The following is a 24,136-nucleotide window of genomic DNA, read 5'->3' as shown; positions in this document are numbered from 1 at the left end:
TTCACCTTTTTTTTCATACAAAATTGGTTAGAGAGAATTGCTGGAAGCTTAAAATCTGTCAGGCACTTGCAAAACGGGACCGTGTTGGTAGAATCATACAATTTGCAACAAGTGAAGAACATCCAGAAAGCTCTTTGCCTCGGGAAGTGTGCTATAGAAAATGAACTGCACAACACCTTGAACTGTAGTAAAGGTGCTGTTACATGTAGGGATTTGGTCCACATTCCCCAAGAAGAGCTGAAAGCTGAGTGGTCCCAAGAAGGCATCGTTGATGTACAGAGCATAATGATAGGGGTGGATGGCAGTCTTGTGAAATCAGTCATTTATACTGACTTTCAGCAGCACAAAACTTCCTGAGCATGTTAAGGCCGGTTTCTTCCGACTCAGCATGTGGTTTTATTTTCCTAACCCAGTGCACTGTTCTACATGCCAGCACTTTGGGCATATCACCTCAGGTTGTAAGGGAGCAGCCACTTGGGGCAAATGTGGTAAGACCACCCATGAAGGTGTTGGTTGTTCATCTCCTCCAAAGTGTGGTCTTCCTTGAAGAAAGGAAGATACAAGAGATCAAAACAACTAAGAGTGTCTTGTATGGTGAGGCCAAAAGGATCTATGAGGCTATGCAGCCCCCAAAGTTTGCAACCTCCTCTTAAACAACCAGTTCAGAAGACCGATGCTGCTACCCAAATGGAGGTTGCTAGTGTCAACACTAGCACCTACTTTGCCAGTGCACCTGTTGTTGCAGTTCCTTCAAAGCCTATACATCCTCCCAAACCATCAGACAGGTCTGTTGTTGCTAACATTGTGGAGCTTGCAGAGCTCCCTGCTCCTCCAGAGGTTCCACAATCCAGCACACTGCTACTACTGTCGTGATTTTGGCTCCAAAGCCTACCCAGGGCAGGAAATCAAAGGCCAAGTGTCAGATAGAGTTGGGAAGAAACCAGTCAGACAGTAATGGCATCATACTATCTCATGTCTATCTTGACTCTTTGGTAGAGATAATGGAGCTTGATGTTGGACTGGGGCAATCATCTTACCCCAAGCTGGAACCCCCACCCATTATGGGCTGCCTTCCCCGGCAGAAAGACAGGGTGAAAGTTCAACCCCCATGATAGATGGTTCCCCTATTACAGTGGAACCTTGCATAACACTTGTAGAGGAAGTGAAACTACTAGTGCTAGAATGCCCCAGGTGCCTGTGTTTACAAGAAGCACATTTTAAAGCCACTAGCACCCCTGTGCTATGGGGCTGTACCATTCACTGAAAGGATGACGTGACTGAGGAGAGAGCCAGGGAATGGGTTGCTGTGTTTGTCAGTAACATGCATCATTTGAATTACTTTTTACTCACTGTATCTACCTCCGCCAAATGCAGTAGACCCTGAGGTTCTCATACATTCCTACGACCATCGTGTCTGTGGGGCTCGACCTCTACTTGCCCTAGGGGTCGGGTTTTGGAGAGCCTCATGATGTCTCCTGAGCTCTGCGTCCTCAACACAGGTACACACACTCATTTTTGCACTGGTGTTCAGCCGGTCTCAGCCATCGACCTCTCTTTCTGCTCTCCAGCCCTCGCAGACTGTTCAGTGGGAGGTCTTGGATTACATTCATTCCAGTGACCACTTTCCACTACATATTCACCTACTGGATGGAGCACTACCTGAAGAGAAGCCACCAACATGGATGTACAGCTGGGCTAACTGGATGCTGTACAGCCAGCTGGCTGTGTTTGAGCATCACAACTGTGTCCATGAATGGGTGGACCACATCGTGTGAGTGATTCATTATGCCATGGACTTATCCATCCCAAAGTCCTCAAGTCATCGTAGGAAGCTATCTGTACCTTGGTGGACAGATGAGTGCTATTCAGCCATCCAGGAAAGATGTGTGGCTCTTTGATAATTTAAATGCTGCTACACAGCGGACAGCCTCATAGCCTTTAGAGTTGCGAGAGCCAAATCTCGACCCATAGTTAAGGAGAGCAAGAAAAGATCATGACAAGCATTCCTGGACTCTGTCAACTGTCCCACTTGTTCTACAAAAGTATGGGAAGCCATCAGGAGGATTTCTAGTAAACACAGCCGTTTACCAATAGCAGCAGTGCTGAAACAGGGAGATCTCAAAACAGCACCCAGAGACATCATTCAAACACTGAAAGAGAATTTTACACACACCACTGACAACCAAATCCAGTACTGCATATGTAGACATTTGCCAGCCGCGTCATAGGAAATAATTCTTGAATGTTTTAATCTTATATGGCATACAGGTAACTTCCCCAGTTTGTATAGAGAGGCACTGTTTGATTCCGTCCTCAAACCAGGAAAGGACCATACGTGTCCCAGAAGTTATCGGAGTATCACTTTAGCTAGCTATCTAGGAAAGACCCTGGAGTGAATGGCAGACCGTTGTCTGCTCTAGTTGTTAAGAGACCAGGCAACTCCTTAGCTGCTCTGTGTGATTCCGGAGATTTCGGTCTACTGTCAACAAACTGTCCCTGCTAGAGGCGGTCATTCAGCAGGCCTTCCTCCGTAAACAGTGTGTCGGCATATTCCTTGATATCGGTAGGGCATACATTACTGCTTGGAGACACTGTGTTCTTACACAACTGTGTCACTGGGGCTTTTGTGGCCATCTCCCTATCTTCATACGATCTTTCCTATTTCAGCAGTTTTTAGGACCAGAGTTGGTGAGACACTGTCAGATCGATTTGAGCAGGAGAGTGGTGTCCCTCAGGGCAGGGTTCCAGTTTTGTGCAGATAAGTGTGCATGTGTGTGTGTTCATTTTAATCATTGTTGTCATATTTTTAATTTACCTGTTTCGCATATGAGGGACATCATCCTACATTTTAGACACTCAGTGAGGTTTCTAGGCCTCAATTTTTACTCAGAATTGTTGTTCGCCATGCCAGAGATACCTGAAAGCCAGAACCGTGAAGGCATTGAATATCTTAGTGTCTTAGCTATGGGTCTTGGGAGTGGACAACATGCGTCTGCTCCAGTTTTATAGGGTTTTTGTGAATTCACAGCTGGGCTATGGATGCACAGTGTATAGATCAGTGTGGCCTTCGTATTTGAAGATCATTGACACTCTCAACCATGAGAGGCTTTGGCTGCCTACAGGTGCTTATATGACCAGTTCCATACCCATTCTCCGTGCTGAGGGCAGGGAACTACCACTCGCTATCCAGTGGCAGCTCCTCATTGTGTGTCAGGCATGTAAGTTCCTTGCAGTCCTGGCCTCGCCCGCATACCAAACTGTTGCTCGTCATCCTCTGGAACATTTTCTATCCAACTGTCCATGAGCCACATGCTCTTTGGATCTGCATGTAGCATGTGCTGGAGTTACTTGGTGTGGAGCAAATACAACCCCAAAGCCATGTTTTTAACCATCTGCCGCCCTGGTTATTGCAGAGGCCCAGCATAAGTTTAGATTTAATGCAGTACAGGAGAAACTGGTCTCCTCCTCCTGTTTTTAATGCAATATTTTCTGACATTTTATGTAAGCATCACAGCTATGTAGCTATGGGTCTGAGCAGGGGTACTCTGTTGGTTGCTCTATCTATTTCCTGGATCGTGTCCTCAAGGTCTGACTGCCTCTAGAATGTACTGTTTTCGTTGTAGAATTATATGCTATCTTGCAGGCAACTGAAGCAGATGACATTTTGCCAGCAGTAAATTTCTTGTCTGTTCTGATTCTCTGAGTGCCCTTCACTCTCCAACGTTTGTATCCTTGTTACCAGCTGATAAAGTAATCCAGGATGCCCTCCTCCAACTAAGAATGTTGGGGAAGGAGGTGTCTTTCTGCTGGGTACCATGGCACATGGGTATTGCGCGAAATGAAAGGGCAGAGATAGCAGCCAAGGAGGCGTGTCCTGATTCTCAGTTCTTTCAGTGTGCCATCCTCCTGCATGGTATCACCTCGCTGCTGAGATACAAAGCCATGCGTCAATGGGAAGACGATTGACTGGAAGTGACCAACAATAAGCTCCATGTAGAGTGCCCACAACTTGACTGTGGCATACCTCCTTCTAGCCATGTCGATGGGATGAGATCCTCCTTAATTATCTTTCCATAGGCCATTCCCTAGGATGCATGTTCTTAATCCGGTGAGAGGACCCTCCAGTGTGTGGTGCTTGTGGAGTACATACCACTGTACGCCAGTGGATTTGCTGAAGGATCTGCCCTCTATTTTAAGTAACGTTCAAACGAATGTCATTTAAGTTTTAAAGTTTTTTGAATCATCCAGCATCCTTCCTAGATTTTAAGGAGATTGTTTCAATGCATTAACACGGTGACAAGCTCACCCATATTTTTTGTAAGTCGTCAGCCACTGATGTTTACCTGTACCTATGTTGTAGCTCCCTTCTCGTTTTACATGTGTTTTAACCTCATGTATACTTCTACGTTTTCACTGTTGTTTTAGCGCATGTGAGATAGTGATTTTGTGGTCAGTTCAAGTGCATGAGTGTGGAGCAATTTTCTGCTGTTTGGCCACATTTGTTTGTTTTAATGAGTGTAAGTGCACTGATAACCTCACAGTTGAGCACCCATAAGCTCAAGTGATGGGGTAACATTCTATGACATGGAGCACGGAATGTCAGTAGTATGAGTGTAGTAGCAAAGACTAGAAAATCTGAAAAGGGAAAGGCTTAGTCTAAGTATAATGGGAGTCAGTGAAGTCAAATGGACTAAAAATGAGGATTTCTAGTCAGCCAAATACAAGGTAATATCAACAGCTGCAAAAAATGGTATAACAGGAGTATGATTAATGGTGATTAGGAAAGTAGGGCAGAGTGTGAGTTATTGCGGACAATTAAGTGGTAGTGTTCTTCTCATTAGAATTATCAGCAAACCATTGCCAGTAACAGTAGTTCAGGTGTACATGCTGAAGGATATTGAACGGGTAGGGTAGTTCAGTATGTAAGAGAGGATGATGATTTAATAATCTTGAGGGATTGTAATGTGGTTATTGGGGAAGGAGTAGAAGAAAGATTCTTGGGAGGTTACGGGCTTGCCAGTAGAAGTGAGAGAGGACAAAGACCGAATTCTGCAAGAAATTTCAGATGTAATATTGAGTATCTTGTTCAAGAAACACAAGAGGAGGATGTATACTTGGAAAAGATCTAGAGGTGCGGGAAAATTCCAGCTGGATTACTTCATGGTCAGACAGTGATTCTGAAATCAGATATTGGACTCAGATCACAATTTAGTAATGAAGATGAGTAGATTGAAGTTTAAGAGAATTGTTCTGAAGAATCAGTATGGAAGAAAGCAGGATATTGAAGTACTGAGAAATGATGAGATGTATTTGAAGTCTGCTGAGGATGTGGATACTGTGATAAGGAATATCATAGCAGTGAGTTCAGTTGAAGAGGAGTGGACAAAATAGGTAATCACCTATGTTGGACAATCGACCATCAGTACAAGGAAGGTAACAGCAAAGAAACACTAGGTTAGAGAAGAAATACTTAAATGGATCGATGAAAGAAGGAAGTACAAAAACATTCAAGGAAAGAGAGGAATACAGCAATAAAAATCCCTGAGGTACGAAATAAACAGGAAGTGCAGGACTGTCAAGGCGAAATGGCTGCAGGGAAGACATTAAGAAATAGAAAAAGAAATGCTCGCCAGGAGAACAGACTCGGCATATAGAAAGTCAAAACAATCTTCGCTGAAATTAAAAGCAAGGGTGATAACGTTAAGAGGGCAGTACAAACTCCACAGAGGAAAGATTGGATAGGTGGAAAGAGCACAATCAAGGGCTCTGTGAGAGAGGTCTGGTTCAATGACTGGATAGGTTTGATGACTGGATAGAGGAAGAAACTGGAATTGAAAAGGAATAGGTAGGGAGTTCACTATTGGAGTCAGAATTTAAAACGGTGCTTGAAGACTTGAGCTCAAATAAGATGTAAAGGATAGATAACATTCCATTGGAATTTCTAAAATCATTTGGGGAAGTGGCAACCAAACAACTGTTCAGGGTGGTTTGTAGAACCTACGAGACTGGTGATGTATCACCAGACTATCGAAAACATCATCTACACACAATGGATCCAAGCTGCTGACAGGAATAATATACAGAAGAATAGAAAAGGTAATTGACAATCTTTTAGATGATAATCAGTTTGGCATTAGGAAAAGTGAAGGCACCAGAAAGGCAGTTCAGACTTTGAACGTAATAGTGGAAGCAACACTGAAGAAAAATAGACATGCTCATAGGATTTGTAAACCTAGAAAGGCATTCAACAGTTTAAAATGGTGTAAGATGTTCAAAATTATGAGGAAAACGAAATTAAGGTGTAGGGAAATACTGGTAATATACAATATGTACTAAAACCAAGGGGGAACATTAAGATTGGAAGACCAGTGATTAGATTAAAAAATGATGTAAGACAGGGATGCACTTTTTTTTCCCTGCTGTGCAATCTGTACAATGAAGAAGCAGTGATGGAAATAAAAGAAAGGTTCAAGAGTGGGATTAAAATTCAGGTTGAAAGAAAGTCAATGATGCGATTCACTGATGACATTGCTATCATCATACGAGTGAAGAAGAATTACGGGATCTGTAGAATGGAATGAACCAGTTGCGGCTTGTAATTAAAGGCTCTGAGGTGGAGCTCCCCCAAAATATATATTGAAAAAAATTTCTCAATAACATATTACAGAATTTAAAGTATTGGAACACATTTCACAAATTTCCCACACAGATCAATGTTTTTGGAACTGTTGCTATGTGATGTCTTTTTTTCAAACAGTTAGTAACTAGTCTTAACACTGCACCTTGAAATCCCACGTAGCTCATGTAGCAGAGGTTTGGGGGCAGAGTACAGCTCTTATGGGCATCCTGAAGTCTGGTGTTTCAGCCTAAGGGTGTCCTCCTACCAACCTGCACACAGTTTTCACGTTCCACTACTTACATCAAAAGGGAATGGACAGAGTTGCTGAAATACACCAACGAATCCCTGTCTCTATATATCTCTGTTAGAGATATAGCAAGAGAACCACACTGGAAATGGCCGCGGAGAAGCCCTTAGACGTTGGTGCGCCAGCTACATATAGTCTGTGGCTGCGACCTCGGCTGGTGAAATGTCAGAAAAATCATCAGACAAACGTTGGCCGAAGAACCTGAGACAGAAGCAAACAGGCAGTTCGTCAACAAGTGGCCACGAAAGCCTTAACAATTTTGTATCTCTGTTACACTTTGATTAATCTTTAATCAATCTTTAATAAAGTTTTGATAGTGTTTAAGACAGTTTCTTTTTTCTTTCTGCCGTTGGCTATTCTATTGACTGCTGGTATAAGTTTGCAAATGTCTTGCCAGAGTGCACTAGTGTGGTACCTCCACCTAATGAGAGTTTCATGAATGACTAGAAGAGAAAATGTGTGTGTGAAATACACCACTTGTACAAAATTTGTCCCATTGCTTTAGTTTCCTTGCTCGTTTCCTTGTATTATGCATGAGTTTAGTGAGTTTTACTTTCTTGCGAATAACAGCAGCATACCACAAGTTCAAAAACAACACAGTATGAATTCAGTGTGCAGTTTACCTTGTAAAATTTTGGAACATGTGATTAGGATGAAAGTGAGGGAACTTGGTGCACCCTGATCTGATGTAAACGTGAATCAAAAACAAAACAGTATAAATATAGGCAAGGGTACATACAAGTCTAACAGAGCAGTGTACAGTGCAGCTGAGTGGTTGTGTGTGTTATATCACTTGAAATGCATATTTTTGTAATACACAAGTTTAAAGAAAACAAATATGGTGCGTAAATTTCCATGGCGGTTGCTCGGGTTCACAGTGTCAGCCAATCATAGCACAGTATCCGTGACAACATGGAAACATTACTGTTTCGCCACACACACTCATAAACACCATATTTGAGGGAACGAAACATTAATTGTCTGAAGTTTAGAAATGAAAATACCAAAAACATTAAGCATTCAGCAAAGCTAACATACACCACATTAAAGATCTCTTCAAATCACATCGTTTAGTACAATTTGTTGTTGCAAACTGTTGGGAAATGTGACATTGAGGGATAAATAAGCTACCTATAGATTTTATCTTGGAGTTAGCACATGATATTATTTAGTATTTGATTATGAAACTGAAAGAAGACACAATATGTAAACGTTTGACTAGAGTGTAATATGCCCCCCCCCCCCCCCCCCTCGCCCTGTTTCCTGAAATCTTTGGTTGTGGTGACAGATCTGTAGTGCACCCTGAAGTCTAGGTTATTTCTGATGGATAACAGTCTAATGACTACGGAACATGGATTGATAGTAAACTGGAAAAAGACAAATGGAATAAGAAGTAGCAGAAATGAGAGTAGTGAGACACTTAACATTAAAATTGATCAAAAAGTCAATGGAGTTAGGGAATTGTGCTACCTTGGAAGTAAAATAACCCTTGATGGACAAAGCAAGGACAACATAAAAAGCAGGCTAGTAGAGGCAAAGAGGGCATTCCTGAATTCCTGACCAAGATAATTGTACTGTTATCGAGCATAGGTCTTAATCTGAGGAAGAAATTTCTGAGAATTTACATTTGGAGCACAGCATTGTATGGTACTGAATCAAGGACTGCTGGAAAACGAGAACAGATGAGAATGACCATTTGAAATGTGGTGCTACAGCAAAATGTTGTAAATTAGGTGGGCTCTCTGCAGACTCTGTGAAGAAAAGAACGTATGGAAAACACTGACAGGAAGTAGTGACAGGATGATGTGACATTTTAAGACAACCTCTGAGGTACTAGAGGACACTGTAGAAGGTAAACACATTAGGGGAAGACAAACTGGAATATATCCAACGAATAACTGAGGACATAGGGTGCAAGGGCTACTCTGAATTGGTGTAGCTAAGGAGAGGAACTAACCGTAAGCCACTTGAAACCAGTCAGAAAACTGATGACACTAAAACTGCCACTACCAGTCAGCATTCCACTTTCCAGTGATGTATGGTAGCTGCTGAGATGGGCAGTTTGGACTTCAGTTCCGCCACTGATGAAGAATAAGACTGCCCTCTGTTCATGTTGGAGCTTGATTTTGCATTATCTGCAGCTTGTGTCACATCACATGGCCACAGTAGAGTTCTTTATAGTATGTTATGGCAATCTCACAGGGTGGAACAAAGAACTCCTGTTTGCCCTTCTTAATATCATTTGGGTGTCTGGACATTTCTCCAAGTTGTTTTAATTCCCCTTTTAAAACCTGTTAAGGATCTCACAGACCTGAGTAGTTATCGTTAGTGTTGTCCGCATTAGCTGCGGGGAAAGACCTGGGAGCAGATGGTCAACCGGCATTTTGTCTGGCTCTTAGAATTCAGGTGGCTTCTTAGTTGGTTTCAGCATGGGTTCAGGAGGTATCACTCCACCTTTGATAACCTAGCCATCCTGGAGGCAGCTCTACAATAAACTTTCCTTTGGCGGCATCACCTCCTGGATAGGTGCAGTATTTTAGCATAAAGAAGGCCTGCAGTAGAACATGGAGGCATCTTATCCTCTGGCAGCTCCATCTTCATCTATGTCTACGTGGATACTCTGCAAATCACTCTTAAGTGCCTGACAGAGGGTTCACCATACTTCTGATTTCTCATCTCAATTTCTGTTGATACTACTTCTTCGAATTCAAGCCACTTCTGGTCTATACTTACATTGTTAATTTGGAAGGAGTGGAGATTGTCTATTAGAAAGGCATCAAGTGAATTTTTATCTGCTTTTTTGAATAAATATATTTTTTGTTTATTTTTGGAGGATTTAGGGGTTACAATATTCGGTCTTACTATGATAACCTTGTGTTCACTAATCCCTATACCCATTTTGATGCTCATTATTAGCTCAGGATTATTTGTTGGTAAGAGGTCAAGTATGTTTGCACAACCATTTACAATTTTTGTGACCTCATGAACTAATTGCTTGAAATAATTTTCAGAGAATGCATTTAGCATAACTTAGGGATGTGCGGATGGATGTGTGTGTGTGTGTGTGTGTGTGTGTGTGTGTGTGTGTGTGTGTGTGTGTGCGCGCGAGTGTATACCTGTCCTTTTTTTCCCCCTAAGGTAAGTCTTTCCGCTTCCGGGATTGGAATGACTCCATACCCTCTCCCTTAAAAACCACATCCTTTTGTCTGTCCCCCTCTTTCCCGATGAAGCAACCTTGAGTTGCGAAAACTTGAAATTTGTGTGTGTGTGTTTGTGTGTTTTTCATTGTCTATCAACATGCCATCGCTTTCTAGTTTGGTAAGTTAACAGCATCTTTGTTTTTTTATATACATAATTTTTTATATTATACCTAACAACAAAGATGATGTGACTTACCAAATGAAAGCGCTGGCACGTCGATAGACACACAAAGGCCTTTGAATATGTCTGCTTGTGTCTGTATATGTGTGGATGGATATGTGTGTGTGTGCGAGTGTATATCCCTCCTTTTTTCCCCCTAAGGTAAGTCTTTCCGCTCCCAGGATTGGAATGACTCCTTACCCTCTCCCTTAAAACCCACATCCTTTCGTCTTTCCCTCTTTCTTGACGAAGCAACCGTTGGTTGCGAAAGCTAGAATTTTGTGTGTTTGTTTGTGTGTCTATCGACGTGCCAGTGCTTTCGTTTGGTAAGTCACATCATCTTTGTTGTTAGATATATTTTTCCCACGTGGAATGTTTCCCTTTATTATACTCATATCATTAATTTTTTATATTAGGTTTACGTATGTGGTTAGGGACTATGATACCTAACCTTCAAAGAGTTAACCATGGGAGCTTGTTTTTTGTAATTGTCTACTAAAGGTTTACAAAAGCAATAGTTTTTGTGATAGTTTCTTTTATTGAAATAATGAGCTTTTTCTTGACACCGGCCAGGGTGGCCGAGCGGTTCTAGGCGCTACAGTATGGAACCGTGAGACTGCTACGGTCGCAGGTTCGAATCCTGCCTCGGGCATGGATGTGTGTGATGTCCTTAGGTTAGTTAGGTTTAATTAGTTGTAAGTTCTAGGGGACTGATGACCTCAGCAGTTAAGTCCCCTAGTGCTCAGAGCCATTTGAACCATTTTTTTCTTGACATTTTCTTGTAATTCAGCTGATAATTTGTATGAATTTTTGTGATATTTTTGATATTTGTTATTTGCTTCTGTTTTATGTTCGAAATTTTAACATACCTCATGTCTTCTTTTGAAGTCTGCCAAACAGGTCTTTTACATGAATTTTAAGTGGGCTAAATTTTCAGCTTCTTGTGTGACAATTAGTATTAGTTCTTCTAAACAGTCTCTTAATTCAATGGTTCATGCAATTTCTTGATAACTGTTGCTTCTGATTAACTGATGTGGGTCATAATTCTTTTTTCATTGGTTCCATTATCTTTTTCATTAGAAGTGTGAATTACTGTCAGTCCTCCTTTAAATTCGTTATGTTGTGACAGTCTTTATGTTGTTGTATTCTTAAGATTTATATCAGTTTTATGCAGTATCTTTTTTGTAAGCAATAATGATCTATGGTGCCAGAGCTACACATGGAGCTATCAAAGTTTGTCTTAACTTTCTCTTGAATTTATTTGATCAGCTTTTGTTAACCTTTTTTTCTCAATTTTCAGTATTTTTCTGGTCTGGAAGAAGCTGTTTATCGAAACATAAATGCATGCAAACAGTTCTCACAAACAGTAAGAACTGCATATGGGCCAAATGGGATGAATAAGATGGTGATAAATCACATAGAAAAACTGTTTGTTACAAATGATGCAGCTACAATAATAAGGGAGTTGGAAGTGGAGCATCCAGCTGCTAAATTAATGATACTTGCTTCACAAATGCAGGAGCAAGAAGTTGGAGATGGCACCAATTTTGTAATTATTCTTTCAGGAGCTCTGTTAGAAGCTGCTGAAGAATTATTGAGGATGGTGAGTTTACGAAACACTATTTTATATATTGTTTTATTTAATGTGCATTTAATTGTTTTATTTAATGCATCACTAAAAATTAATATTTATAATTGTTACAAGTTGCTAAATAAAATTTAGACTGCAAATGTAGTGTATTGAGCCCTCTCTCATCACCATAATATCTGTTGGATTGACACAGAAAACTCTGAGGACATTCTTGAACTGTGTACTGGACAGTGCTTTTCAGCACTGCAGTCACAACTTGGAAAAGTTATTTTCTACCACTTATGCAGACAATCAGAACAGCTGCCAGTGCTGGTTCTTATTTGGTTAAGAACTGAGCAGATCTTGCATGGCAAGTTAAGACTATAAAATGTATAAATTAAAGTCTGTAGATAATCAGGTGTAAAAAAGTAATCTCAGTGGCTGCTGTGAAAATTTCCAATTGGTTGGGTAACAAAACTTTACTTTGTAATCATATTATTTGCATCAGTCACTTCATAAAGACAACAGTATTTGTCTTTCCAGGCCATGGCTGATGGATTTCACGTCGGTGCCAGGGCTGGAGTAATTTGTTAAATTCTAAGTCTAGTAGATGGTTAGACTTACTGCACCATCTACTGTTGTACAGTAGATTTCCTACATTCTTGGTTAATGGGTTTACAGCATGGTTGAAATTGCGGTACAATCATAAGATGATGGTGTAAAGAAAATGGGGGAGGGGGGGGGGGGAAGGGGAGGGGGGAGTTCATGTGATACATTAATGAGGAGGAAGAAGCAAAGACAGAATATATTACATAGTTTTGGATGACCTTTCAGCATTTGGTGAAGGAGAATGTTAAATTTATCAGAGAGAGGAAGAAGTGGTAAGGTTACTCACATCAGATTTTCATTCTGCTGCTCAAGGTTTAAGTTACATTACCTAGAAAAAACTTCACTCTGCAGTGTATCTGCCTTTATGTCTGATGGAGCTAGATGGTGCAATAGTTAAAATGATGGGCTTATATGCAGGACAAGCAGGTTTCAAATTGCTGCCTGTTCAGTAGATTTAAATTATATAGTGTTTTCAAATCACTTCAGCTAATGCCAGAATTATTGTTTCACACAGTGTGGATGATTTTCTGTTCCTTATCCAGCTCAAGCTTGTGATCCGTGTCCAACATTAAATTTTTCTTTAGACTTTGTCGTAGAATTCCTTCCTTCTATTATATCTTGAATAACTGCACACAAAGTAATTCCCTATAAATCTTCTCTCTTCCAGTCCCTGGTTTTGTGTGTGAGAGATTGCATCATCATCTTGGCAATCCTCTCTCTTACTGGTTTTACTACATGCTGACGTATACTTTTTAGTTTGTAGTATTTAAAATTCACAATGTTCATATGTCTTTTTCTGTGTTATAGATGCTGCACTGTTTACATCCCCTTCCTGTTATTTTTGACTTTTCATCTGTGCTTTCAGAAGTTTCCACTAATTTTGTTGGCTGTTCTTTCTTCTGAATCTAGTAGTATTATTTGTGACTGAAGAGAACCACCTTCTTAGAAACTACCAGAAGTGGGACAGTTTGACTAGGGCTGACAGGGGAATGATACATTAAAAATCATTTTTTCCTGCCAGTTTCATTAGAAAACAGTGGTATTGGTATATTTTTCAGTTGTGCATCAGTTATCTAAAACAGTATTTTTGATTTTTCATCACCCCATTGTGAATGTTTCTTAGTAGTTCTTGCCCGATTTACCGCATTTATCGCGTGATTCTCCTATTTTCACTGCCCTAGGAAGATTTTTCTGTGCATCTTTTAACTTTTCCTGCCAATATAGTCCTACATTGTGGATGCCCTAATCTTTGTTCTATTTTCCTGTATTTTAAAAATAAGTATCTGTTTATTGCCAGAAATTGTAACTTGATAATTTTATGTGGAATACTAGTATGAGTCCTGTGTAGTACACACTAGGGCCTTGCAACTGCATGGCCTATCCATGTGGCCTGTATGTACGTGTGCTGTGTGAGTGACAGCGTGAATATGCTTTGCGAATACTGGCAAAAGTTGCTGAAGAATACTGATTCTAATCTCAGCCTCATGAGTGCATGTACACCAGCCGCATGGCTGGCACAGTCGCAAGAGGCCTTGTCCACAGTCATGCGGATTTCATGTGCCTGCATTCACTTTCACACATTGCAAATTTGGTTTGTGCACATGTGCAGTGTGCTTTATCACCGGGCTTATTATTCGTAAATAACAAATATTATGCAAAACATTATTCACTTACATGAACAAAAACACTCACTTGTCATCTGTGAATAAAAAGTGTATAGGATAATTGATAAATTTAAAATCCAGTTGCATTTATTGTTCAAATTCTTTGTAATTTATTAAACAAATTTACTTTTCATTTCTTTTAAATTAGTTTTCAGGGCAATTCTTTTGCAATGTCTCATGAGAAACTTTACTCGATTTACAGATATTTACCCTTGTGACTCTAAAGAAAATATGCCCTACACGTGCAATGCACTCCTGAATTTGTCTTTAACTCTGCAGTAGGCGCGTGCTGTATCGTTACGGAGTTAGGTGCATTTGGGACTCCTGTCCTGCATTTGTGTTTATTAATTAACTCATCGAAATGATTATCAAATTTTCTTTAGTTGCTGTTTCTATGTTTGTATATGTATAGGGATCGAAATAAAACACAAATTTCCAAAAAAATATTTCAATAGTTTAGTTCCGAGACAGTTAACACATGCGATATGCAAATGAGGCACACACATCCACCTTTTACATTAATGACACCATTTTCTAGTTGACTTGGTTTTCTGTCTTCCACACTTGCAGCAACATCCTTTGGAACCTTCTCGGGGATTGTCTTGTCGTGTAACTGTTGAATTTATGCCCAGTAGAACACGTGCATGCCGCCGTAATTCAATGGGAATTTGAGGGACAGCAGATCTGTACTGAATTTGAGGTTTCATCATTTCGTAGGCCAACATCAGCAGAAACTCCATTTTTTTCAATGATTTAGGCATTCTAGAATTTGCTCGGTATATGCACAGTGTGTTCATGGCAGAAACATTAAGTAAATTACAGAAAACAACCATAGACCGCATATGAGTGTTTCATGACACATCATTTTTTTAAATTAGTTGATCAAGTAAATCAACTCCAATCTTTGTCATACTGTAAAAAGTTACAATTTCTTGTTTTAGTGAATCTTTTGTATCTTTATCAATGGTATCGTCATGATGTAATGTAGATATCAAGAGAACAGCTTATTTAACTTTAGGACAGTATGAAACTAGCGTGAAATTCTCTTGGAAGCCAAATAAAAAAGAATATCGAGGGCTTTGCTAATTAAGTAAAAACTCCTGGAAATTTCCTTCTTGTTCTTCCAGAGCGTTCCAACGTATGTTAGTCTCTTGTCTTCTAGTAGCTTCTGCTCCAGTGGTACACTGGTGAACCAGTTGTCGCCAGTAATTTACAGTGAGTCCCGCTGACAGGTTCCACTAATCTCAATACTAAATCTGTTGGAGAATTACTGTGCTTGAAAAGACCCTCTTACTGAGTGCCAGCTTAAGTTTGTAAGTTGAAAGTATAGGCAGTTTTAGCATCTACCAAAGCAAATGTCTGAATGCTGTATTTGGCGGGCTTTTTAGGAAGATACTGTCTGAATTGGTATTTTCTTCAAAAAGAAAGTAACTGTTCATTGACAGTCAAATATTCACTTGGAACAAAGTGTTTTGAAAAATTATGAACAACAGTCTCAAAAATGTCTCTAATTGGGGCTAATTTATCAATTTCTTTTCGATGGCTTCTGTTCCTTACGCCATCAAAATGTAAACATCACAGTAGAAGTTTAAATCTTTTTTCACTCATAGTTAGGTAACAGAATTCTAAGACATTTCCTCTAGAGCAGGGGTCTCCAAACTACGGCCCGCGGGCCGAAACCAGCCCGCGAGGGTCGGCAAACTGGCCCGTGTCAGCTGGCCAGACATCCCCGGTACCCGGCTGCCAAATATTTGAGGTGGTACCTATACTGCCAACAATTGTGTTTCGAGGCCTATTGCGACCAGTACACCGTGACATTTGCTCTGCTACTCCCTACAAGACCACATAACTAAACTTATTGTTGCGCTGCTTGAAATAACAATGCGTTGACATACTCTACCTCTGTTACGTCTTGCAGTAATAGTGTTGCTAACAATGATTTTGAGATTTCGTTAACTTTGCAGGATGCTTTCGTGAAGAATGTGCAGTGACATACTTTTTTGTCGGTGAAATTCGCCTGAATAAAATACACCAGAATTTCGGTCAGGTTTGTCCACCAATCAAAATTATGTAATTAAATAAAAATTGTAGTTCGTTTCAGTGCTAGCTATTCCCACAACCTTAGATTTTTGCGATTGCATCTTTCCTTTAGCCTTACATTACGGTGATCGTGGAGTGTTAGGGTGCTTTAATCCCACTAGGTAGATCTTGGCCTTTATGACTTTGTGGAGGAGTCAATGTGGCCCGCAGACTAAAAAGTTTGGAGACCCCTGCTCTAGAGTTATCCCAGAGCATGCTAGTGTTTCTTCTAAAACTTCTTAGTGTTCCTATTAGGTAGAGTATGCCAAAAAGTGCTCTTATTTCAGTCTCATCAGTGAAGCTATCATCTCTGTCTCTGAAATTTGCTTTTCAAATTTCTTACATAAATATTTGTGCAGCTAACTATAATTTTGAAAATGCTGCTGTCTAAGAAAAGATAACTTATCTTCAGAAAATATTGCTGATGCTTGCATCTTGGGGCCAGGTAGAGTTGTTGTTATATTCTCTGAGCTTGTTCTTATGTTTCTTTTAGGAAAAGACATAGACCACTTTGTTTTATTGTCCTTCTCAAGATAATAGGAAGTAGTAGTAGTAGACTCACCATTCTTATTATCGTATTCATCTGCAGATTGTTCAGTTTCAGTATCACGATCACTTTCCATTAGTTGATCATCTTCGTTTGAATCAGATTCTTCAGAATCAAATACGTCATTTTCATCACACTCTGCATCAGCTTCGAGCCACCTCATCCGCACTTCAGGGTTGGAAGACACATCCACTCTTGTTTTGTTCAGATCTGACGTCACTAAAATAAAAACATGTTTATGATTATCAGTTTCTGTAAATTATGGTACGTGTTGAAGGCTGCATAAGTAATCACTTTAGTTAACGTAGAAATTTTATTCAGATTAATAAAATTTTTTAATATTGTACTTACAATGAATTTAGTGTGAAAAATGTTAAAAAAAGAAAACACCTACCATAAGAAATTGTTATGTAGATAGGCACGTGGTGGACAGTTGTACCCCAACTAAACTTCAATGTCCTGCTGCTCTGTGTTTAGCTGTCCAACTGATATTAGCTGTTAACGGATCTTCAACAATGCATCTATTTGAAAGGTACTGAGTGAGGGAATGCTGCAACTTTAAATGCAATGGAAATAATCACAATGTAAAAACGCTGGGTGACGGGTGTATCCACGCACCCACTTCAGGATTAATCATGACTTCGACGTTTGACTTTGTTTACAGTCTTCAACAAAAATTGAGAAATCATCAATTCTGCTGTAGTTTCTGGCAGTTAATTTGTTGTAATTCCACTTTAACTCCACTTTTCAAATCATATTACAAATAAATTTTATTTTTTTTACGTCATAATGTCATTTGAAACTTGTGACCTGATTTCTTTGACATTTCTGTCGCTACTACATATCTGAAGTTTGTTGTAATCCTCTCTTGATCATGGACAGTAATAGAGGTGCGACCTACTCATCTTTAAATGGTAGGTAATACTTTGCTACAATAATTGCAGTTGGTGTAGAAAGGTGAAAAAGTCTTCCAGTTGTCTCTTGACAACTGGAAGACTACACAAAAGTAGCAAGTGTGCTATAGTATTATGAACTCTTTTATATACTTGCACCCAGTTTCCCTTCTGAAATTTTTGAATTCAAAGCTCTATGTAATATCATAGACAGATATCTGATGTCCATATTCTAATGGAAAGCCTACTCAGAATTAATCCTAAAACACTTTGGATGGCTTGGGATGTCCAGCATCATTCCATAAACGTTTTGAGAGACTTGAGATTTTTTGTTTGGTGGTGATGTTAGTCATTAGGAACCACTAAGTTATTGCTTGGGTCACTCATTTTGCAGCACTACAATCACGAGTTCTGTAGTTATATCAAGGAGATGCGCATATCCTATAGTTTCAGCTCTCTAAGAAAAAGTGCTGAATATAGAGTTTTTTATTGGCTGCATTCTCATTGTTGGTGGCTTTTGTAGAGTTCATGTGCCGTGTTAGAAGTGGGAGAGGGAGACATATTGGCATGTACAGAGACAGTTGAAGGGGCCCAAGTCAGTAGAGTTAAAGGTGTAAAGCACTAGCCAGGCCATCTGTGGCAGCTAATAAAAGATGACATACATTTTAGTCAGGGAAACTGGGCAGCTGAGATTTCATGGCTCTGTGCTGCCAGTTGTGAGCAGGTTGCCTCTTGGACAACGCATGTGGCTCCCTTCAGTCTCTGCGCACTTGTCGAAGCAGCGAACTTGCTTGCATCCTGAAAAAAAATTTAATGACTACTTTCGACAGCTTGTAGAAGATGGGAATTTCCATTTCTGGAGAGAGATACAGTTTGTATTCGAATTTATAGCCCTCTCTTTCTGGCACCTTATTTTGTAAGATACAGCATTGAGTTATTATGGAAATGGCAAATTTTTCTCAAACATCCATTGGGTGAAGAAAAATCCTCCGTTCTTGGTTTACGACCTTTATGGACAGTTTCTTGCTTTATTATTCCCAAGTGGTTTACTATTTGTCTTGATTCAAATATGTACCAGTAAATGCTTGGGATTTAGTGTAATCAACACATATGACAAGTGTTCTTGCTATTGATGAGCTATTTTTGACCTGAACTATATGACTTAAATTTGAATCACAGTGTTACTTCTAAACAACTTCCTATAACAGACTCTTTACACTTATTGTTGATTATTTTCCTTTACTTTCATCACATTTTTCCACTTTACTCATCACCTACGTTATTTTCATAGTTCCTATTGATACTACTCTACATAACTCTACTGCTCAAGCTGACAGAAAAAAAGAAAACCACATATTCATGCTTGAATGGAGGAATGCAAATTGTTAAAACCGCAGTGCCCAGTAAATGTTAATCTGGTCGCAAAAGGACTTGGTGTGGTATATATGGCACCCTCACAACTGCCTACACTGCCTGATACAGGCGTTATGGTTATTTGGGGCACTTCGCAGAATTACATCGGAGTGCAACAACAGTAATAGTTAGCTTCAGGAGAGCTGTATGCCCACCTGTTTTTGGTCTAGTGCACCCCATTGTACTCCACATAAAGAGAAATCATAATGAAATTTCCTGGTGATTAAAACTATGTGCCGGACCGAGGCTCGAACTCGGGACCTTTGCCTTTCGCGGGCAAGTGCTCTACCAAGTGAGCTACCCAAGCACGACTCGCTGTCCTCACAGCTTCAATTCTGCCAGTACCTTGTCTCCTACATTCCGAACTTGACAGAAGCTCTTTTGCGAACCTCTGGAAACATCCCTCAGGCTGTGGCTAAGCCATGTCTCCGCAATATCCTTTCGTCCAAGATTGCTAGTTCAGCAAGATTCGCAGAAGAGCTTCTGTGAAGTTTGGAATGTAGGAGACAAGGTACTGGCAGAATTGAAGCTGTGAGGATGGGTTGAGAGTTGTGCTTGGGTAGCTCACTTGGTAGAGCACTTGCTGCGAAAGGCAAAGGTTCCGAGTTCGAGTCTCGGTCCGGCACACAATTTTAATCTGCCAGGAAATTTCATACCAGTGCACACTCCACTGCAGAGTGAAAATCTCATTCTGGAGAAATCATAATGACTGATGCAATACACAGCATTTGGCACTTTATTGCTGCTTTTGTTTTTCTCTGAAAAGGATATGTTGCTATTCACCATTTAGAGAACGTCACACACACACGACCACTGTCTCTGTCCATGTGGCCAAATGGCAGCAGCAATCTGGTGTGGATGGTGGAGAGTTGGGTTGGCAGTGTGGGGTGGGGGAAGCTGCAGGGCAGCTTGTGGGAGCATGTGGGAACGTGTGTTGGGACAGAGTAGGTCTGCTGAGTGCAGTTGGATGGTTTTGGGAGGGGGGAGGAAGGAGAGTGGAAGAGGAGGAAAGTGGATGAGGGTAAAAGGATCAGTGGGTGGAATAGAAGGCTGAGTGGTGCTTGAGTGGGAGCAAGGAAGGGGATAGGTAAGTGGAGGACAGGGACTAGCGAAGGCCAGAGGTTACTGGAGCTTAGGATAAATTGCAGTAGTAATTCCCACCTGTCCACTTTCGAAAAGCTGGTGTTGGTAGGAGGGATCCAGATGGCACAGGGTGCGTAGCAGCCGTAGAAGCACATCGTGTTGGGCAGCACGTGCCACAACTATGTGGTCCAGCTCTCTTTTGGCCATTTATGGAAATTGACAGCTTGTTAAGCCATTTATGGAAATTGACTGCTTGTTAATTGTCATGCCCATATAGAAAGCAGTGCAATGTTTTGCAGCTTAGTTTGTGGATCACATCACTGCTTTCACAGGTAGCCCTGCCTTTGATGGTGTAGGAATGCCTGTGACTGGACTGAAATAGGTGGTGGTTAGAGGATGTATGGGATGGTGTTGTATCTAGGCCTGTTGCAGGGTTACGAGTTGTGAGGCAAGGGGTTGAGAGCAGGGGTGGTGTGTAGGATAGGGCTGGACAAGGATATTGTATACGTTTGGTGGGCAGTGGATTACCACTGTGAGATGGGTGGCAAGCATAAAGGGTAGGATATACCTTATTGCAGGGAACGTTGAGAGGTAGTCTATTCCTCATTTCAGTGTATGATGAGAGACAGTCGAAACCCTAACGGAAATGTGATTCAGTTGCTCCAATCTGGGTGATGCTGACTCATGAAGTGAGTGCTCCTTTATGGCCAGATGATGGGTTTATGGGAGATGACTGGAACGACAAGGCATGTGAGACACCAGAGATCTGTTTCTGTATGAGTTTGGGAGGATGATTTCAGTTGGAAGGCCCCATTGAGACCCTTGGTATATTTTGAGAGGGACTGCTTATCACTGCAGATGCGACACCCTCAGGTGGCTAGATGTATGTGAGGGGCTACTTGGAATGGAATGGTTGGCAGCTGTTGAAGTGTATGTATGTCTGATGGTACGTAGGTTTAATATGGACGGAGGTACTGATGTAACCATCTGTGAGGTTGACGTCAACATCGAGGAAGGTGGCTTGTTGGGTTGAGGACCACCAGGTGAGGCAAATGGGGGAGGAGATGATGATGATGATGATGATGATGATGATGATGATGATGATGATCTGGAGGAACATGGATATGGTGTCCTCACTCTTGGTCCACATCACGAAGATGTCATTAATGAATCTGAACCAGTGAGGGGTTTTGATTCTGGGGGTTAGGAAGGATTCCTCTAGATCTCCCATGAATATCATATTTACCCAAATGTAAGCCTACCTTGGACGCAAGCTGCACCCTATAAATGAGAACTGGGGGGGGGGGGGGGGGGGAGAGAGACTTGTTGCACAGTACAACTGCTGTTAACCAAACTAAGAGGAGGGGGGGGGGGGGGGAGGAAGCCATGTGGGATAGCAGTTTTTTCAGTTCTGCCATGAACATCTTATAAGTGCTGCATTATTTTGTTTGATAATATTACAATACGTATTTTTGAAAGGTTTCAAAGGAGAAATACTGTTTCTATTATTTCTTGATTCATGATTTCTTGTGAGTTGTCCACAACAATCCATTCATCAACTATGCATGTATCCAAGTCTTTGCACTCGGGAATTCTTTTTACTGTTTCTGTCATGTATTCAAAATTTTTCCAAGTCCTCTCCTTTAAAAGTATCATACTGTTTTCCCCTGCCCCCTTGAAGAGTTTCTGCTTTCACATTATTCCATGCTTGGGCAAACCAGTGAACTACTGTGCATTTACATATTTTTACTGCATTCAACACTTGATTCACATTTTTGTTTTGCATGTCGCCATCCTGCAGGATGTTTCTCAAACACCGCTCATGGTAGTGCAGATTAAATTCTGCTATTGTGCCTTGATCCAGTGGCTGAATTAGACTGGTAACATTTGGGGGAAGGAAACACACAACAAATCAACACTTTTTAACTAACAAGGATATGCAGGTGCACAGTCATTTAATATTTGCTTTTTTAGCAAGACCTTTTTTAGGTAAAAACTTTTCAACTTTCTGTAGAACTGATCACTAAAACATTCAGTCAATAGTTAGCAAAACATGCAAGGTATTTCTTGGGTTTTGTAAAAACCTGGTAATGTATTTCGGTTGAATATCTTTCAACATTTAAGGTTTCTCAACTTTCTGATACACATTCTAAATGTGCCAGAATTGTTTGGTGCGAAAAGAACAGTTTTCCATTTTCCCATGTTGTCTCCGGAGGCAGACATTTCTTTTAAGGAAGTTAAGAATCTTGTGGGCATCATCTGAAAATCATCATCCATTTCATTGGCACTGAAAATATGGTCCTTAGTGTAGCCTCGTCTGGTAATCTTCAAACTCTGTTTCAAAATATCAATTGCATCTGGGTCTACAGATTTCTCCACATACATTAAATTGCCAAATGCCCTATCTGTTTTCAAACCTGTCTAACCATCCAGATAATCATTTTAGCTTTTTCTTGCATTGTTGAGCCACATAAAGGCAAGCCTTTTTTCCAGATAAAGAGCCTTGCTTACTTTTTCAAGTCAAATGCTTTCAGTGTTTTTCTGCAAAGGTTTTTCACAGCTTTCTCTTGAAATTTAGGCTTCACCCTTTCCACCATATTGCAGTGCCTGTGGTGTTCAGAAGTTCAATGCAATGTTGCTTCGGACACGCATGCAATAAGCGAGAAATCAGGGTTAGAGTCCTGGTCTGGCACAAATTTCCATTGTCATTATTCCATTATACAGCTGATAGTTATCTATATCCGCAACTGCAAATACATATCTTGTAGCTCTATAATTAACGACAGTTTTCAATAAATTTCGTTTCTCAACTTCTTTTATAGCAACTAATTTATCGATGAAAGTAATTGTAACACACTCCGGCTTAGTCACCATAGTGCAGTAATAAACATGTAACAGAGGTAAACTACTTCACTGCACTGTTGTAGTCAGTGTAGCAAGATTTAGACTGGTGAGTTGGTAGCTGAGGAAGCAACTTAAGGTTGGGTGCCTACTCTCACCATCAGCTTTAGCTCAGAACACTTTTACCCTTGAATTATTTCCATGCAGTACAATATGAATTTTTGGGTTTGTGATTTTTGAAGATGTTTCAGATGATCTGAGTTTCAGGTCAGAGCTTGGTTAACTGAGGCTTTGCTATAATTTGCACGGAATTAAGATTAGTTTGTTGGACACTTAAAATTGCTGTTACATTGCAGACAGTACCAGAAGTCAGAATTCATGATGTCTATCAAAATATTTCAAGTGGAAATAGGGCAGCTGTGGTCATAAGACTTTCACAGACTGTACCGCTACTCATGTTTTTCATACGTCAGTCTTTCCATATCCCATGAATGTCTTCTGAAGTATTTCTTCTTTCAGTAATGTAGTGTTCTCATCCAAGAGAGTTACATTTTGGCTTGACAGGGTATCACCTTGATTTAAGGGATGTAAATTTGGCAAAGAGCAATCTACATATTCAAGACACTGTTTTGTGTCCTCTGTGGAAGGATTGGACTGGGTACTTCATTAGAATACTTTTTTAACATTTCTACACAATCATTTCCAGCACAAGTGACCCGTACCAAGTGTGAACTGAACTGTAAGTATTGTCATCACTTTGGAAAATCTTTGTCCTGCGGCGTCTCTTATGTCTCTGTGTTGTTCGACAAGGTATGGCGTGTCCACCTAAAATACAAGGGGCCATAATTAGAAACTACAAATGGGTGGCCATGAGCAGTGAAGTCACAGGCAAGTCTCGCTGGACCGTATTCTGGAACACAGCTGGGATTTTTCATGTTTTCTTTTATGGTCAGTGAAATTCTAGTATAAAGCCTCTGAAGGTCATCAGCTTCTTTCAACATCTAGGAGGGCACTAATCTCTCTCTCTCTCTCTCTCTCTCTCTCTCTCTCTGGGGAAAGAGGCTCACAAAGGCTTATGGTAAACCAGACAGACACGTGCTATGGAGAAACCCCAATAAAGAGGCAAATAAGAATACAAATTTAAAGCCCAT

At 40.5% G+C, this 24,136-nt stretch overlaps 1 protein-coding gene across 1 annotated transcript in view; it reads left to right on the top strand.

The window, feature by feature from the left end:
* The window catches only part of LOC124619783 (T-complex protein 1 subunit theta), a 91,679-nt gene that overhangs the window by 15,506 nt on the left and 52,037 nt on the right, over nt 1-24,136 (top strand). Inside the window, exon 2 of the mRNA XM_047146371.1 lies at nt 11,587-11,889. Within this exon, the coding sequence (XP_047002327.1) occupies nt 11,587-11,889 (303 nt within the window). The remainder of the gene's footprint in view (nt 1-11,586; nt 11,890-24,136) is intronic.

This window comes from Schistocerca americana, chromosome 6 (assembly GCF_021461395.2).
Source record: "Schistocerca americana isolate TAMUIC-IGC-003095 chromosome 6, iqSchAmer2.1, whole genome shotgun sequence".
Classification (NCBI taxonomy): Eukaryota; Metazoa; Arthropoda; class Insecta; order Orthoptera; family Acrididae; genus Schistocerca; species Schistocerca americana.
This window is presented reverse-complemented; position numbering and strand designations above follow the sequence as displayed.